General features: G+C 46.8%; 1 protein-coding gene across 2 annotated transcripts; it reads right to left on the bottom strand.

The window, feature by feature from the left end:
* Positions 1 to 259: 259 nt before the first annotated feature.
* LOC118022140 (L-threonine 3-dehydrogenase, mitochondrial) lies at positions 260 to 18,474 on the bottom strand. 2 transcript variants are annotated; one of them, XM_035022673.1, is made up of 9 exons: positions 18,347 to 18,474; positions 9,084 to 9,282; positions 7,246 to 7,288; positions 6,950 to 7,020; positions 4,829 to 4,978; positions 4,558 to 4,730; positions 3,415 to 3,505; positions 1,570 to 1,839; positions 260 to 755 (listed from the first exon to the last, which is right to left on the bottom strand). In XM_035022673.1, exons 2-9 carry the CDS (start codon positions 9,265 to 9,267, stop codon positions 616 to 618), a joined length of 1,122 nt encoding a protein of 373 aa, XP_034878564.1. In that variant the 5' UTR covers positions 9,268 to 9,282; positions 18,347 to 18,474; the 3' UTR covers positions 260 to 615. The 2 variants fall into 2 exon arrangements, with proteins under 2 accessions (XP_034878564.1, XP_034878563.1); XM_035022672.1 differs by lacking the exon at positions 18,347 to 18,474 and having other exon boundaries at positions 9,084 to 10,004.
* Between the last annotated feature and the right edge of the window lie 722 nt (positions 18,475 to 19,196).

The raw sequence follows: 19,196 nt of genomic DNA, 5'->3' as shown, positions 1-19,196 counted from the left end.
AATCTTTTTTTTGTTTTGTTTTTAAGATTTTATTTGTTTATTTGACAGAGAGAGACAGTGAGAGAGGGAACACAAGCAGGGGGAGTGGGAGAGGGAGAAGCAGGCTTCCCGCTGAGCAGGGAGCCTGATGCGGGGCTCGATCCCAGGACCCTGGGATCATGACCTGAGCCGAAGGCAGACACTTAACGACTGAGCCACCCAGGCGCCCCTAAAATGTAATCTTTGGTCTCTAGTCAAGAGAATAATGGAGTCTTAGGAGTGATATTTAAATTAAGTTTAATTCATGACAAACATCACATACGTCCACCTTCCCCAAAATAGTCAATTCATCTGAATTAAGGAAATGGCAACTATTCTGACTGAAGTCTTCATTCTGTGATATGTGTGTTTGGGCAAGTTTAGGCAAACAGCAAAGGTTTAGAAGTCCTACCACCAAACCTACAGCATCTTGAAAATGCAAAAGCCAACATGATTCTCCAACCTGGCAGTTCAATATGAGCTTCCAACATCTCATCCAATTCATCCTTCCATTCCAGATAATTTAGGTTCCTCAGGGTCGTTAAGGTTTTCCCTTGACAGCGGTCCGGGACACATGAGCTCTCCCTTCTGATTCCCTCAGTTAGCCTGGGCAACCCTAGTATCAGAACCGTGGAAGTTCAACATCGTCGTCACCAACTCTGGAAGATCAAAGTCGTGTTTCCAGCCCCAGTCCTTCCGAGCATTGCTGTCATCAAAGTTCATCGGCCAACTATCCGCTAGGAAAAGACACGGAATAGAAGCTTAAGTTACTCAGGCTCTAGATTTGCAAAAAGGTCCAGCACATTTTATATAAAGGTCTATCATCCAAGATAGCACAAAAGAAATTCACTCTCTGAAATTCCTCCTCTGAGCAGACCGGAGTGGCCATCATGTGCACACGTCGCCACCCTCCTAGATGAGAAAATTCTATTACACATCCATGGTCAGGCCCTGGGAATTGTGATGCACTATTAAAATATCCCACGGAGTTGTAGGGCAGGACTCTTCTACTCCGACAGTGCTCAAGGCCACAGTGGCATCAGAAAACCCAGGGACGTTTTCTTATGCTGTTGGCTGGTTTTATGTTTCAGCGATAAAATGGCGAAATGCTGACAAGCTATTTATTTGGAATAGAACGATTCCACCCCCTTTATTTTTTTTAAAGCATTTGTTTACCTTTTTTTTTTTTTTTTAAGATTTTATTTACTTACTTGACAGAGACACAGCGGAAGAGGGAACACAAGCAGGGGGAGTGGGAGAGGGAGAAGCAGGTCTTTGTGGAGCAGAGAGCCTGATGTGGGGCTCGATCCCAGGACCCTGGGATCATGACCTGAGCCCAAGGCAGACGTCTAACGACTGAGCCACCCAGGTGTCCCCCTACCCCCTTTAGATATCAGTGCCCCAAACTGCAGCATCTGTTGGCTCAACAACTCTTTCTCCAGAATGTGTCCGGACCCTCCTTATCCACCATGCTTTTTGTCCTCATGGAACTCACAGTACAGACTGGAGCTTCACTTGGGTTTTGAGGGGGGTTTGCAATGATATACCCACCTATGGCCTGTCGAACAGAATCCACGTTGTACGTGATCTGGAATTCTGGTACGTGCTTGAGAACCTCCCGGGCCAGGTCCTCAGGGGTGAAGCTCATGGCATTGATGTTGTAGGTCCTCATGGAGAGGGACTCTGCTGGGGCCTCCATGACTTGCAGAGTGGCCCTGAGGCAGTCATCAATATACATCATTGGGAGCCTTGTGCTGGGTTTCAGGTTGCACTCAAATTTGCCATTCTTCAGGGCGTCGTGGAAGATCTGGACCGCATAGTCTGAAAGAGAATCCTGTCTGTGGGTCGTCTTATAACAAAACGATGAACGAGCCTCTTGTGTTAGGGTGGTGGTTCTCAGACGCCTTAGGCTCCAAACCTCTTTATGCTCCTCAACACCACCGAGGACCCTCAAGGAGGTCTTAAGAGTGAGGGTTACATCAATATCTACCATACCAGAAATTAACAGAGCATTTAAAAAAGTACTACTACATCTTAAAATGATCATAATAAACCCATCACACAGTCATGTGTATGATATTGTATATGAAGACCGTATTTTCCAAACAAAGGAACATTCAGTGAGAAGAACGGCGTGTTTTACGTTTGACCATCTCTCGGCTGCCTGGCTTGGTAGCAGACAGCTGGCGTCTCCCGTGTGCTGGCGTGTTCAGCCCACTGCACTGTTGCACATCACACGGCCTCTGGAAAACTCCACAGTGCATTCGTAAGGAGAGTGAAAAGAAGGCAAATAATACCTTAATCCTGACATGGAAAGAGTTTTGACCTCTTGGACCCCTTGAAAAAAACCAAGGATCCTGAGGGATTCCCAGTGCATACTTGGAGAGGCATTGTATTAAGGCAAAAAGCTTTTTAAAAAGTAACCCAATGGGGCGCCTGGGTGGCTCAGTTGGTTAAGCGACTGCCTTCGGCTCAGATCATGATCCCGGAGTCCTGGGATCGAGTCCCGCATCGGGCTCCCTGCTCGGCAGGGGGTCTGATTCTCCCTCTGACCCTCCCCCCTCTCATGTGCTCTCTCTTATTCTCTCTCTCTCAAATAAATAAATAAAATCTTTTTTAAAAAAAGCAACCCAATAAAAATCTCCTTTAAAATCCCTCAGATTTGGGGGTGCTTGGGTGGCTCAGTCAGTTAAGCATGTCTGCCTTTGGCTCAGGTCATGATCTCAGGGTCCTGGGATGGAGCCCTGCATCGGGCTCCTTGCTCAGCAGAGCCTGCTTCTCCCTCTGCCTGCTGCTCCCCCTGCTGTGTTCTCTCTCTCTCTAATAAATAAGTAAATAAATAAAATTAAAAAAATTTAAAATCCCTCAGATTTTGTCAAGGCTTAGCTTTTATATTGTATCTCAGGACCCCTCATATGGGAAGGATTTCTAGTATGGGAGTTATTGAATATAATGCATGTTTGAGTCCAAATTAATAATAATAATAATAATAATAATAATAATACCACCACCACCACCACTCATGCTCCCTTAAAAATATGCAATGTATACATACAGTCCATTTTCACAGAGCTCTCTGCATTAAGAAACAAAGGCTGGATTCAAAGAAAGAGGCTATTTCTTATTTGGTGTCTTCCTACATTGCGGATGACAAATCTGTTCTTGAATATTCTCTGTCTGATTCCAGCACTGGGGATGGCCAGTCCCGACCTGGATTTGCAACACCGGCATGAGTTCAAGTCAGTGGGATTCCATGAGCTTCTCAGATGCACTTGCCAGAGGGGGTGCCGAAACTCGGGTCAGTACACAGCTGAAAAGACTGCCAGTCCCTCGCCACTTTTCAGGGCACTGAGCAAGCCCGTCTTCCATAGGGCAGAGAAAGAGAACGGCACTTACCAGTTGTTCCTCCTCCAGGCTGGGAGTCCGCCGAAATGATTCCAGGATATCTCAAGCACCGGAAATCTAACCCGTACCGGTGATGATAATACTACGAGAAAGAGGAAAAATGACTTTAAAACACATCCTTTAAACCAGACAGAGCAATGCAAAGAACAGCTCTTTTTTGGGGGGTGAGGTGGGGGGAGGGCGGAGCGGAGTATCTTTCCATGCAGTTCTATTAAAATATTCCTAAAGGAAACGAGACTGTAGAATTTCTAAGAGCCACTCACTTTTCTTTAATAAATAGCCCTTAAGTTTTTATCTTCAAAAAATCACTCTGGTGACATACCAACACGGTCAATAATAAATCAGCCTGTGCTGGTTTCCAACCTTTCTTTGGAAGACCCCGTGCAGTCCTCCAGGAGCGTGTTCCTGCAGTGGGGCATTGCACAGAGCCCGGGGAGGACAGCACAGGAGGAGGGCAATGCCTGATAGGTCAGCTAAAGGAGCTGACACCAACTCACATGTGCTGTAGAGTTGTTTTTTTCTTTTTTTAAAAAAGATTTTTTATTTTATTTATTTGCGAGAGAGAGAGAAAATGAGAGGGAGAGAGAGCATGAGCAGGGGGAGGGGCAGAGGGAGAAGCCGACTCCCTGCTGAGCAGAGAGCCCGATGTGGGACTGGATCCTGGGACTCTGGGATCATGACCCAAGCTGAAAGCAGACGCTTAACTGACTGAGCCACCCAGGCTCCCCTTAGCATAGAGTTTTAAAGACAAAGAGTATTTAAAAAAATAGAACCAAAGTCATTTGATGTTCTCCATAAACACAAAGTTTGAAAATCACCTCCCATTACTGCCAATAGCGGAAGCCTGACAGAATGGAGCAGAACCTGTAAGACAGGCAGCAAATGAAGAAGAGGATGCCATCGAGGGGCCTCTGGGAAGGGTTGCGTGTTATCACAAGGCCAAGGGCTAAGGAGTTCTTCTGGAGCTATCCATACCTGCCACTTAGCAAACACAATCAGCCAGGGAGCACTTCTGGGGGCTGTGCTGGGGGTGGGGGTGGAGGGAAATGTCCCCTCCAAGGATGAATCAGCAAGTGTACGAGGCAGAAAGAATAGAAAAGGCAACGCTGAGTCATCTTGCCAAGCAAGGCTTACTTCTCCCATAAGCTCGGCGTGGACCTTGGACACCCCGTAGATCGTCCTGGGCCTCTGAACACAGAGATCGGGAGTTGGATTCCGGGGAGAAGTAGGTCCAAAAGCTCCGATTGTGCTAGGCACAAACAATCGCAAGTTGTGCTCTGCTGTGACATCCAGGACGTTATGCAATCCTGAAATGAACGGACATGACCGCAGTCTGAAAAATCTCCTACCGAAGAACTGGAAAAACTGGCAAATCAGCCATTTTGGGCAAGACCCAGAAACTTACCGGTGATATTTACGGCTCTGGCCAAGGATACGTTTGCTTCCCCAACCGCACTGAGCAAAGCACTATAATGAAACAACCAGGTGATGCGGTTGTTTACCACGATCTCCCGAAGATTTTTGTAATCCAGAATGTCGGAATAAATAAACGGGCCTATGAGGAACACAGCAAAACCATAGAAGCGCAAGTTTGTGTTTTTTTTTAATTTTTTTTTTTGCAAGTTTGGGGTTTAAAAAGCTAAGTGGACCTTCTCCCCCACCTCTGTTGACTCGTGAATTCCATTAGGATCAACTTGGTGACTAAACCATTTGGACCCTATGCAGCATTTTGCTTATGAACAAACCCCAACCACCCCCTAGGTAATAATAGCTAGTGCTTATAAAGGACTTACACTTGCCAGGCGCTGTCCTAAGGGCTTTCTGTATATTTAGCTCTCATACAGACTTTGAGGGAGATCTATTTTACCAGGAAGGAATCTGAGGCACAGAGAAGTAAGAACTAGCCAGGATCAGAGAGTAAGTGGGAGAACGGGGGTCACAAACAGGCAGCTGGCTCCAGAGTTGGCGCTCTTAATACCACCCCTACATGCACACGGTGATTTCACTCTGCTGAAAAGTTAAGTATTTTAAAAAGGATATAGAGGTGGATTTTTTTTTTAAGATTTTATTTATTTATTTGTCAGAGAGAGAGAGATAAGAGAGAGCGCAAGTGAGCAAAGCAGGGGGAGCAGCAGGGAGAGGGAGAGGGAGAAGCAGGCTCCCGCTGAGCAGGGAGCCCGATGCGGGACTTGATCCCAGGACCCTGGGATCATGACCTGACCCAAAGGCAGATGCTCAACAGACTAAGCTACCCAGGCGTCCCTAGAGGTGGATTTTTATTTATTTATTTATTTTTTAAAAGATTTTATTTATTTGAGACAGAGAGAATGAGATAGAGAGAGAGCACATGAGAGGGAGGAGGGTCAGAGGGAGAAGCAGACTCCCTGCCGAGCAGGGAGCCCGATGCAGGACTCATCCAGGGACTCCAGGATCATGACCTGAGCCGAAGGCAGTCGCTTAACCAACTGGGCCACCCAGGCGCCCCCTAGAGGTGGATTTTTAAAAGAACATACAGCTTGGTATAGAAGAACCACAAGCATGACCTAGGGAGAGTCAGTTTGGTGCAGGGGCATCTTCCCCCACTACAGCAAAGTACCGGTAAGCCAAAGGCTGACATGGAAACAGGATGGACCAGGAGATGTTATAAACATGTTTCTAAGGTAGGAGAAAACTTGGGGAGTTTGAAGTGTTTGTGTGTGTGTACAGCAGTTTAAGAGTGTTGGGGTGCCAGGGTGGCTCCATTGGTTAAGCACCCGACTCTTGATTGCACCTCAGGTCATGATCTCAGGGTCATGAGATTGAGCCCCGTGTCGGGCTCTGCGCTTAGCACGCAGTCTAACTCTGTTGGGATTCTCTCTCTCTCCCTCTCACTAAAATAAATAAATCTTCCTCTTTTTTTTTTTTTAAAGAGCAAGTCTATGTTGAAATAGGAGGATTAATTTCTTCAAATTTTTAAAGTTCCTTGTCCTCATTACAGGACTTGATTTTTCTTTTCCCTCTGAGCGAAGAAGTTAACTAAAAACTCAGAAGGCAGGAATCAAAGTTTTTATTTCAAAAATCCTATCCCAAATAACATCCGAAGGTATCATTCCCAAACTTTACTTCAAGTTCAGAGAGTTCTCCTGTTCTTGTAACTCTTAAACTAGCAGCAGCATTACTGTAGACATTTCACAGAACTTTGAGGGACCAAAATAGGAGGTTTTTTGTTTTTTTTTTAAGAGAGAGTGAGTGGGGGGTGGGGTGTGTAGAAGGAGACTGAGAGAGAGAATCCCAAGTGGGCTCCACGCCCAGGACAGAGCCGGACCCGGGGCTCGATCTCACAGCCCTGAGATCGTGACCTGAGCTGAAACCTAGCACCCCAAAACAGGACATTTTTAAAAATCACACAGTTGGGCCTCAGTAATGCCTTTCTTTTCATCATAAGCCTGGTTATGAGCTGTTACACACTCTGATCCCATGAGCTGCCTCTCTAACTGCATTTTGAAACTCAAAGATAAAACAAAAGCAAGGCATCTTGATCTCTTACCACTCTGGAAGATGTGATCAGGGGGTTTCCTTATGTCAGACAAAATCACATTGTCCTTCCCAAATCGTTTCCTGAAGGGAAAATCAAAACACGTGAGTTGGTACCTCTAGGATATAACTGGTCCAATGAAAATGCTCTTTTAAATAGGGCAAAGGACCAGTGTGGGAGATGATGACCCATGGAACTGCTACAAGTCTATGATATTAAGAGCAAAATAAAATGATTACATGCTGCCAAAGATAAGCTACACATACTGAACAACTCAGATTTTCAGTTTCAGCTTTTGGGGCTCTTACCTCAAAAGGTTAGCAAGCCCCACTCCAAGCTGGCCAAGACCTCCTAGATGAAGAAGAAAAAAGTGGAACTTTAATCCAAATCTAACCAATTCAATTATTCCCAGAAAATAGTAGCAGAATAAGACTATATGGCAATCTTAGCTAATGAGGGAAAGCCCCAGTCTGACCTGATAGAACTAAGTTACGTCTTCCAAGCTAGGACAGAGATCAGGCAGGTAATATTAGCTGCAGAGACAAAACTCTTTCTAGCATGCAGTGGCTGACAGGAAGCAAAGGTGCAAGAGGAGGAAGATCACAAGAAAGTTGGAGAGCCTCCTAGCTCCTTGGGCCAGGAATTCCCTCTCAGACCTGCCCTCATTATTTGATGGGCTCTGAAGCTTGAGTGCAACAGGTGCCGAAACAGTCAAAGCCGAATAGAACAGTCTGAGATCAGCCTCTGGTAGGATTATCCAGAAGCCCATTGCCCGTTAGAACTGGGCTGGGGTGTGAGAGGGGAAAGAAGGGACAAACCAGGAAGTCAGCTGAGAAAAAGGCAGATAACTGAATCCACAAGGAGCCATGAAGAAAATTAAAAATGAGGATGAGAGGTTCCTAATTTAGAGGCTTCAAAATGCCGCTGAGAAGAGGGATGTCCAGGTGGCTCAGTCGGTTAAGCGTCTGCCTTTGGCTCAGTTCATGATTCTGGGGTCCTGGCATCAAGGCCAGGGCTGCCAGCTCAGTGGAGAGTTTGCTTGTCCCTCTCCCTCTGCCCCTCCCCCTGCTTGCTCGATCTCGCTCTAACAAATAAATAAATAATTTTTTTAAAAAATGCCACTGATTGAAGTGGGTAAGCTGGAGGCCGTGAGTACAGCTGGGGGAATGCAACTGCAAATTTCATCTGGGAAAAGTAAATGAGGCGGGAGATCCAGAAAGTGGGACTTCCTGTAAGTGCTTGTTACTGTGGGACTAGAACCGGGCCCACTGACACGACCACTGGGTTCTAGAAGATGCTCTGTTGGTGGAGGCAGGAGGGAGTAAACCACTACCAGTTAAGTGGGGTGAACCAGGGAGGAACGGTGCAGAGGGGAAGTGACTCCACCTCAAGTCCATTTCCAGTCAGAGATGAGGAGGCAGTCAAAGAAACACACACACACACTGCGAGGAACTTAAGAAGCCAAGGGGAAGACAATCTGGTGGGAAGAAGGAAATAAAGTGTGTCCATCACATCAAAGGTGGGCTTGGGTTGGCTGGAAGGACTTGGAGTGCCCGGAGAGGCTCGGAGCGAGGAGGGTACGGCCTCAGGGGCTGGGTGGACAGGAGGTGAGGAGCACAGGGGGCCAGTCTGGGGACACTGAGATCAACGACATTCTAAGATGGTGGGGACGGGTTCCTCGGGCAGGCCCTAACATATCTCCTCTGTCTCCCACACACAAACGTGCAACAGCTGCTGGGCATGGATGATGTGCAGTTTGGGTTGAGGAGCTCGGCCAAGAAAAGATGCACCTGATGCACCGCCCTAGTCCCTGCACACTCGCTCCCCGTGAGTCCTCACCTCCAGGTGATTGCAGTTCCTCGGCAGCTTCCTGCACCGCCCCCCCGCCCCTTTCCTATATCCAACCTTCAGACAATAAAAAATTACAACATGCAAACAAAGCACTGGCAACAGTGACACAATAAGGATTTCGGGCTTGCCATATTCTGGAGGAAGCCAATCGTGGAAAAGGTCATTTCTGATGACATGGTAGCCGTTCCAAAATCATCCAGAAACAGCACAGAAAAAAAAAAACAAAAAAAAAAAAACGACGAAGAATCAAGTTGCAAATGTGGAAAAAAGAAAAACAAAAAACAAAAAACCCAACCTGTAATTAGGACGCGTGGCTGGTCTGTTCCAGAGAAAGAGGCAGAGTGGAAGCTGGCGTCTGCTGGAATCTGCCGAGGGGAGGTGCCCAGAAACTGGAGCGGCGGGGTAGCTGTCCAGCAGCCACAGGCTGGGCTCCCCAACATCTGGCCCGCGACCTGCCGCAGCAGCCTAGTGACCGGCATTTCCCCGAGAGTGCCCTGCCATAAAAAAGGAGCAGAGTTCATTACGCAACCTTTTATGCTCCCAACCCCTCCAAACACAAGCTCGCTGAGATCGTCAGCTCACGGGCTAAGTAGATTGGACTCCCAAACTGAACTAAGGAGACTGCTGAGTGGGCCAACAGGAAGCCCGTCAAGAGCCTACCGCGAGCTGGGCTCTGTGAAAAGGGGATCAAACCCGGCAGGCAGACAAAAGCCGGGCAGAGATTTAGAACTGACACCTCACAATGCTGACATGGACTGCATCTAATGATCACGGTGGAGGGGACCATGCATATAGCTGGAAACACCAAGTCAGTACATCCCAGCGAAGCCTTCAAATCCTCACAGCTGTTAGCCGTCTGTCCACGCACCATCGGAAGGCACACACAGATCCCAGATTAAATAACCTAGTGCCCTGTAAATCTTGTGCAAACACTCAGTCGCTATCCTTAGAATGAACCAGACCAGAAAAGCAGATAGTTAAGATAAAAAGGCCCTCAGTGATATTCGGTAAGCTGTGACTACTTTGTTTTACTGCCCTCTCCTTTTGAAAGGATCATCTGGAAGAGCCCTTTTCTCCTTTCCCTCCAGATCACAAACATTTTAGTCTTCCTCCTCTTCCTCACCAGTTTTATTGCTCACTGACCATGAAATCAGTTCTGGCCTTAAGAGGTCAAGACGGTCCAGTCACACAAGGCTTGTGACTGGAGGCGCATGCAGGCCTTTCACCCCGCCTGCACCCTCCCCGCCCCCGCCCTCCCCGCAAGCGTGTCCCAAGAGTAAATCAGAGCCACACAGCGAGCTCTGCTGCTTCCCCTGCTCTGAAGTCAGGCCTCCTGCACTCTGCACACAGCCCTGTGGCTTCCACAGTCAGATTTCCAACAGAGTGGGGTGCCTGGGTGGCTCAGTCTTTAAGCATCTGCCTTCGACTCAGGTCATGATCCCAGGGTCCTGGGATCAAGCCCTGCATCAGGCTCCCTGCTCAGCGGGAAGCCTGCTTCTCTCTCTCCCACTCCCCCTGCTTGTGTTCCCTCTCTCTGTGTCTCTGTCAAATAAATAAATAAAATCTTAAAAAAAAAAAGATTTCCAACAGAGCTGGCAGGTGAACCTTCAGAGCCGACTCTGGTGATCGACCCCCTTCCAATGAGCTCACCAGATCTAACCATCTTACGTTTGTAAACTACAGTTGAAGATCCTTTAAGATCTGAACTTAGCCTGCTCCCACATTCAACTCAGTGCCTTGAGGAGAGGACACTAATACACAGCCCTTCAAAGCCCTTGGGACCCTTCATCCCAGCTAACTTTGCCAAACAAGCAGAAGAGAGCCTTCTGCTGGAGCATCTCTGGCTTGCTGTGGGGGTCAGGACTGGACCAGGGGCCCCCACTCTGGGCCACATTATAGGAAAGGCCCTAGTGTCCCTCAGAAGACCTTTGGGGACATCATCCTTTCAGTCATTATTGTCACCCAAGACCGGGTAAGAACTCTGACTCTTTTGGGGAGGAAAGGGGGGATAGAATAAATTATAATTTTTTATTGGAAAACATGCATAACTTGGAATGGATTTGAGGCCAATTGTGCCATAAGCAAATTTTCTTTAAGTAGCTAAACACAGTTTAAAAAGCAAGTAACAATAAAAGAAAATGTTTCTAGTAAAGAACCAGCAGTACAAAAAAAAATAATGTGTGAGTATGTGGATCATACACCCATTCTGCAATAGTGCAACTCTGAACTACATATTGTTGACTGTCCATACTCCACGTAAGGGTTATGGCTCCTCGCTTCTACAACACGCTGACGCTTCCTAACAAAAACTGCTTAAAAAAAAAAAAAGGCACAACCCAGATCTTCCCTCATTTGACCAACTCCATCTACGCTGAGGTGTGCAGGTCTTAGATTTATCCAGAGGGAGCCACGTGCACAATGTGACTGGATCGATTTTCTCAAGGAAGGTTTCAGGACAATGACAGTAAGAGAAGGGAAGAAAACAGGGAAGAATGAGGTCCTAATCACCGTATATGCGTGTTTTTGGACAGCAGGGGGGAAACAAGGAAGAGGCAGATAAATAATTTGGTACAAGAAATTGAACACATTCTGTACAATGTCCGCACATCGCTGTCATCGTGAGTACAAACTTTTCATAGTTCACGTGCCCATCACCATAAATATCTGCTTCCCTGTCCATATCAACCTCAGCATCTGCTCACTTCTCTCCCAGGTTTGTCATCACATGGTGAAGCCCTGCAATCATACAGCTGTTTCCATCTTTATCAAACACACGGAATGCTCTCTAATTTCCTCCTCACTGTGCCTTTCATTTCTCTTGCCATCGTTGTCAGAAATTCCGGGCTGTTAACTGGGCCGTGACCATCAGCATTCACTCCATTCATTGTGTCCCATAACTGCTTCTGTGAGGTTCTGTCCAGAGAGATATCGTTACAGTTCCCATTGCTTGTTTTGGTTTTGTTTTAAAGAGAGTGGTGAGGGGGGAGAGAAAGAGGGAGAGAGAGAATCCCAAGCAGGCTCCATACTCCGAGCAGAGCCGGATGAGGGGCTGGATCCCACGACCTGAGATCATGACCTGAGCCAAAATCAAGGGTCTCACACTCAACTGACTGAGCCACCCAGGCACCCCGAGGCTCACATTCTTAACTGAATATAAAGCATTTTAGGTTAACAATGTGGACAATTCTTAATTAAGTTGGTTCTTCTTATTTCACTACTATTAATAACTAACATTTGATGCTCACTCTCTCACTATATGCCCAGGTCAGTGAGGGAAGCAGCTCTTCACCACCAAGCAGCACTACGGTCCCCATCATAGGATCGCTCTCATTAACAAAGCATGGACATTAAAAACAACAACAAAAAAACTGCCAACCATCTACAGCAAATAGCTTTTCCAAGTCAAGATTATCACCTTGCTACCACCAAGTTCAATGGAATGGTCTTAAGGCAACAGTTCTCAAGTCTTCTGGTCCCAGGACTCCTTCCCATTCTTAAATATTGAGGACTACGAAGAGCTTCTTTGTATGTGGTTTACATCGAACATTTGTTGTGTTAGAAAGCAAAACTGAGAAATATTTAATATATTAATTCATTTAAAGCCAATAAACATATTTTTATGAAAATAACTATATTTTAAAAGAAATAATGAGTGCTACTGTTTGCCTTTGAGGCAGACAACAAAGATGTACAAACAGCTGGATTCTCACATCTGCTGTTGTACCCAATCTGTTACTTAAATTGAAGTATGTAGAAAAAATCCAGACTCAGTGAAATAGTGGGGAAAGGGAGCAGTATTTTAAAAGTCTTTTTGGGGGTGCCTGAGTGGCTCAGTTGGTTAAGCGTCTGCCTTCGGCTCAGGTCATGGTCCCAGGGTCCTGGGATCAAGCCCCGCATCGGGCTCCCTACTCAGTGGGAAGCCTGCTTCTCCCTCTCCCACTCCCCCTGCTTGTGTTCCCTCTCTCGCTGTCTCTCTTGCTGTCAAATAAATAAACAAAATCTTTAAAAAAAAATATAAGAAGTCTTTTCAGGTAACTCTGGATACTCATCTTCACTATCCAAAACTCAACACGTGGTGGGTTTTTTTTTTTTTTAATTTTATTTATTTATTTGAGAGAGAGAGCGATCACGAGCAGGGGCCGGCCAGGTAGAAAGAAGCAGACTCCCTGCTGAGCAGGGAGCCCAGTGAGGGACTCTATCCCAGGACCCTGGGACCATGACCTGAGCCAAAGGCAGATGCTTAACTGACTGAGCCACCCAGGCACCCCACATAGTAGTTTCTTAAAGGTTAGTTGCAAGGTAGAATCTGAAGCCATTATCAATGAACCTTTTGGATTCTGTACCTTAAAACCCACTGGTCTATCTAGTGCTTTGAATGGATCTTTTACCCCTGAATGATTTTGTAATTTCATGCACTGGTCTTTTGGAAAATGTTGGTTCAGCAAGTTATGCAGGGCTTCCAGATGTTAACACACCTCACTAGAGAATATCAAGAGGTCATACTGATCTCTTCGGAAAGTTTCTAAATACTAAGAAGCTCTCAAACTCACAGTGGTAGAGACAAGTTAATTGGCAACAATGCCATTAGTTGTTTCCTTGAAATGACAAACTCACTTGGTTCATTTTTTAGAAAATGTATTCCAGGGGCACCTGGGTGGCTCAGTTGTTAAGCGTCTGCCTTCGGCTCGGGTCATGATCCCAGCGTCCTGGGATCGAGCCCCGGATCGGGCTCCTTGCTCTGCGGGAAGCCTGCTTCTCCCTCTCCCACTCCCCCTGCTTGTGTTCCCTCTCTCGCTGTCTCTGTCTCTGTCAAATAAATAAATAAAATCTTAAAAAAAAAAAAAAAAGAAAATGTATTCCAATCATCCAAGTATGAATAACCCTAGTTTTTCATTCATTCCTTGAAGCAAAAATGATTTTTTATGGGAAAAAAAAAAGTGGCCAGTTCAGCTGACAAATAAATAAATGAAATCTTAAAAAAAAAAAAGACACTAACTTAGTCTTCATGTTTGCAGCTAAATTTTTAATTTGACAACTTTCTCTATTATTAGGAAGTGACAGTGCTAGGATTTCTTTCATGCTTTTTCATCCAAACAAGGTTTTACTGTGTTTCTCCAGCCACTGCAATTTGATAACCTATCCTGCTAGATGCTTCAACAGCTTTTTCATTGCTAGTTTGGAAAGCTGTAACAAATCATTCTTGGCTTTTTAAGAGCTCCTCATATCTACATTTAAGTCATTCAATTCATTTTTCTTTTCTTTTTTTTTTTAAAGATTTTATTTATTTATTTATTTGACAGAGAGAGAGACACAGCGAGAGAGGGAACACAAGCAGGGGGAGTGGGAGAGGGAGAAGCAGGCTCCCCGCAGAGCAGGGAGCCCGATGCGGGACTCGATCCCAGGACCCCGGGATCATGACCTGAGCCGAAGGCAGTCGTCCAACCAACTGAGCCACCCAGGCGCCCTCAATTCATTTTTCTTTAGAGGACTCTGAATGGTTGATCTCAGAACGCTACTGGCACCGTAATATTACTCAAAAAGGTTCTACAGCATAAGACACATAATGTAAATTTCTAGCCACTGTAAAACTGATGAAATCTGTCACATTTTTAGGTCTTATTTAGTTCTGTCCACTTCTCTGAAGTAAATTCCTCCCTTCCATTATTGAGGGAACTCCAATAGATCATTTCATTTTTTTCAGCATTTATAAACATGGATGGTATAGCTCTGAGTAGAAAAATCAAGTTTTCTAGTTTCCCCCTGTTTAGCCAAAAATCTATCCTTAAATATAAAAATATATAAATATCTTTTCATTTTAGAATAATTTTATATCATTTAAAAATTTAGAAAAGTTTTCAAATCAAGACTACGAAGTATAACTTACTTTTTGTTGTTGTTGTTGTTGTTGTTTCCATACAGGCACAAGGAAAACTTAGGGATTTCAAAGTGATGGCTTATAAAAGGAAATGAAGTCACAGAAATGATAACAGGTATAACTAAAGATAGCTAGTAAGTGTGCAATAGAAGTACTAAGAATTGAATTCATCTCTGAAAACACATTATTTATACTCCAAGCTTACCCTTAGAAGGTTCTAGAAACACAAGCTGCTAGAATACACGAGCACACATTTCATTAACCATCAGAGGAAAAGTTCATCCCGAGTCACGGAGACCCTGGAAAAAGCCACTGTACACTTATAAGAGAAAGAATGAAAATGGCAAATGACAACTTAGTCTTATTTTTAAAATAGTTTGACCTCATGGACCCTACAAAATGTCTCAGGGAAGCCCAGGATTCCCCAGATCATACTTTGAGAAGAGCTGTTCTAAAGTAAAATTTGCTTTGCCAACCTAGTTATTAAATTTATATATAGGGAAATCATCAAAGATTCTCAGTCCCTCTTTAAAGATTAGATTACAGTCCACAGACTTCCTCTCCCAAGCACCTTGTTTACTTTAACTGCAAAGGGATGAAAAAGAAACAGGTCAATAGACTCTTCTCCAGAAATAATGGAGTGCCTCCCTGACCTAGGCCTCTCCAGGGTGGTTATTATACCACTTCTCCCATCTCCTGGCATTTACCCTCTCTGCGTGAACCACAGAACGCTGAGACAGCAGTGACGTCATGAAGAGGGTGGGGCTGATGGAGAGGAAGACTCAGAGCTCAAGTGGATTTGGTCATTGTATGGATATGACGGGGACGCGTGCTGCTGTAAGAATGGGCTCCCTGGGGAAGCAGGTCAGATGAGAAGACAGAGTTCGGTTCTGGACACGTTGGCCTAGGTGCCAGGAGACAATATGGCTGTCTCTCTCATGAGGTTGTGAGCTCTTATGAGCAATTCCTAGCAGTACCTGATGCATGTCAGTACTAACCAAACACGGTGTGGAACAGACAGACAGGAAGGAGAAAACAGGAAATATCAAGGGTTTGCCTACACCACGAAAAAAATAAATAAAATTAAAAAATAGAATGCCTCTGTTCACAGAAAAAATTACTTTGGTTTCTCAGGTGAAAAACTTATTTCAACTGTGATTGCTCCGAAGATTGATAATTCTGTTTCAGGAATATTAAAAGAAACTGCAATTTGAAATATTTAAGACCAACAAAATAGGCCTTTCCTAGAGGGTGCAACATCAATTTCCCTTAATGTTCTCACCGTCTTGTGATCTCCCCAAATTCCAGCTCTAATCATTCTTAGTCACGAAGGCAATAAATAAATAATATCTCCAGCACTAAAGCATGAAAGTAAAAGTTCCCAGCCACTGACAGATAAATGGCTAAACAAAATGTGCTATATACACACAACAGTATATTATTCAGCCTTGAAGGAGATCCTGCCACAGGCGACAACATGGATAAGCCTCCAGAACATTATGCCAAGTGAAATAAGCCAGTAAGCAAAGGCCAAACACCATATGACTCCACTCTTATGAATTATACAAGGTATCTCAAGTAACGAAAATCATAGAAAAAGGAAGTAGAAAGGTAGTTGCCAAGAGGTGGGGGATAAGAAGGAAGGAATATTAGTGTTTCACTCATTGACATATAGTTTCAGATTTGTAAGATGAAAAAGTTCTACAGATCTATTGCACAGTAACGTGAACATACTTAAACACTACTGAAGGGTACACTTAAAAGTGGTGAACATGGGCTCCTGGGTGGCTCAGTTGGTTAAGCGACTGCCATCGGCTCAGGTCATGATCCTGGAGTCCCTGGATCAAGTCCCGCATCGGGCTTCCTGCTCGGCAGGGAGTCTGCTTCTCCCTCTGACCCTCCCGCCCTCCCCCCTCTCATGCTCTCTCTCTCTCTCAAATAAATAAATAAAATCTTAAAAAAAAAAGTGGTGAACATGGAAATTTTACATTATGTGATTGCAACTACAATTTAAAATAAAACATTTAAAATTCATTTTTTTTTAAAAAGTCTCCAGCCCCAGTGAATGGTCTGCACATACATATATTGCTGAGGAGCTAGAAAATCACCCAATAGAGATCAATACTGCCTCCAGAGACGTAACAGTTCAGCTGATGCCTACTAAACCCCAGTCTCATTCAAAATCCCCAGCCCTTGTCCCACTTAACTCCCCAACCTGTTCTCCCCCCACCCTTATAAACCTGCTGAAACCTATTCTTGTTCATCTTTTCTCCCAGTCTCAGGGGTCTCCAGGAGTGGTCGGTTGCTCCCAACCTTCACTCCCTACACCTCAAAGTGGGGCTTCCTACCCTGCACTCTGTGAAACTTTTTTCACAAAGGAGGTGCCATCTGCCTAGTTGACGATTTCCTGGCATCAAACCCTCCGGCACTGAGCTGCTGACCATGCCCACCTTCATTCCCGTACCCCCCCCCCCCCCCCCCCCCCCCCCCCCCCCCCCCCGCGGGTTCTCCCACCTCTTAGACTGCTTTAAGGACCAAGAAGGCTTATAAAACACATTTGCAAGGCAGTCCCTCCTTTAAATCTTCCGGTCCATTAAATAATAATAAATGTGTACTCTTAATAGAACTGACCCAAGGAAAAATCAGGCACCTCCTAAATCAGAGCACGGATGAAACGCCTGCTTTCCTGAACTCTTACTTAACCCTCACCGTACCCCTGAAGCTGGGATCTTCTCTCCGGGGTGAACTGACCTGCCCAAGGTCAGGCGAATAAATCACCAAGAGGGGATAGGAAATCCGATTCGTTGAGTCTCAAACCGTCCTTCCACAACCCCCACACTTCTCCTCCAAGAGATGCGATCAGGTACCCAAGAAGACAAACCGGAAGCATCCCGGTGGTCGCGCTGCGGGCCCCTTCCCCTTCTTCCCGCAACCCGCTTCCAGCGCGGTTCCTCCCGCCTCTCCCCGCGAGGGCACCCGACCAGCCGAGGGGGTTCGGGACGCCGCCACTCTCTCGCCGCGTGAGCCTGCGTACACTACTTTGCCAAACCTCGAGTTTCCTCAATCTTAGGGGACAATGATAGGGCCGCCACACTAGATTCTTGAGAACAATGAATAGAGCAATCTATGAAGAGCACTTAGCAAACTGCTTAATGTAAAGACTCCACCAACGAGCTGGTGAATCCGGACTTACCGTGGTGATGATCGGAAAGACAGAAAAAGTCTAGAAAAAACTCCAGAGCTCTAAGCTGGAGATACAGAGGGTCTCAGCGGTCTGGCTCTGCAGAGCGGGAGGAGGACGCCCGGGAGAGGGAACCCAAGAAGTCGCCGGGAGTCAGGCCGGCTCTAGGTGGAAAGGGTGTCGGGTCCCATCCTCCCCGGGAGGTGACTGGATAAACCGGTTTTATGAGAACGGCCGCGCCTCTCCTTATTCCTTGGCGGAGGTGTCCCAGCAAAGTGGAAGGGGCCGGGTGTCGCGCCCTGTCGACCCCAGCAGCGCCCCCGGCCCCGCGCCCCCCGCCTCCCAGCTCTGCGGCGACCGCTGGAGACGGCGCTCACGCCAGGACCACACCGATCGGGCCAGCCGGGGTCAGGTGGGCCCGCGACGTCGGCCTCGGCTCCGAAAGGGGGATCTGCTCCCGGGGACAGCAGCCGGGGTAACGTCCCGCCGGCGCCGCACTGACCTTCCGACCGAGGCGCCCAGAGATCCTGCGCTGCGGCGCGGGAACGGGAGCTGGAGCTCGAGCCGGAGCTGGAGCAGCGCAGCCCGGAATCCCAGCGCCGCCAGTGGAAACCCGAGCCCGCGCCCTCTGCGCGGCGCCTTTACCTTCTCTGCACCCGAACACGCCCCTCCGCGCACCAATCCCTTTCCTGCGCGGGGGCCCCGCCGGAGGGGGCGGGTCACGAGAGTGCCGGGGTGCGGGAGGGGCCCGGGGAGGGAGGGCCCCGGTTGCCTCGGCAACCCTTTCCCCGCAGGTGTAGGCCTCCTCCTCTGACCAACAAAGTGGAGAGTTAAGGAACGGCCAGCGGCGCGTGAGCGTCCCGCGCGCGCAGCGTCTCCCGCAGCGGCGGGGCCAGCCTCCCGGGCTTCGCGTGGGCCCCGTCCAGGTCCGCGCGGCTCCGCAAGGCCCTTCCCCTCCTCGGAGATCGGCCCCTCTGTAGCCCCCGAGAACCCGCTCGGGCTGGCGTTGAGGGGCTCCGCGGGGACCTGGGGACGCAGGAGAGGAAGGTGGAAGGACTGGCTGAGGAAATCGCCCTCCTAATGCCCTGTTAGAGTCATACCCTCTTCTCACCACAACTCTCTACTTAATGACGGGAGGCAACTGTTAATGTGTTCTTCATTTCTGTAGTTTTGTCAGTTCAAGAGTGTTATATGAATGGGATCATAAAATATGTAACTTTTGGGATTGACTTTTTTCACTCAGCATAAGTCTCTGGAGTTTCACTGAGATTACTGTATGCAGCAAAAATTCTTTTCTTTTTATTGCTTAGTAGTTACTCATGCTATGTATGTATCACAGTTTATTTAATCTT

This window comes from Mirounga leonina, unplaced genomic scaffold (assembly GCF_011800145.1).
Source record: "Mirounga leonina isolate KUSES-001 unplaced genomic scaffold, KU_Mleo_1.0 Mir_176, whole genome shotgun sequence".
Taxonomy (NCBI): Eukaryota; Metazoa; Chordata; class Mammalia; order Carnivora; family Phocidae; genus Mirounga; species Mirounga leonina.
This window is presented reverse-complemented; position numbering and strand designations above follow the sequence as displayed.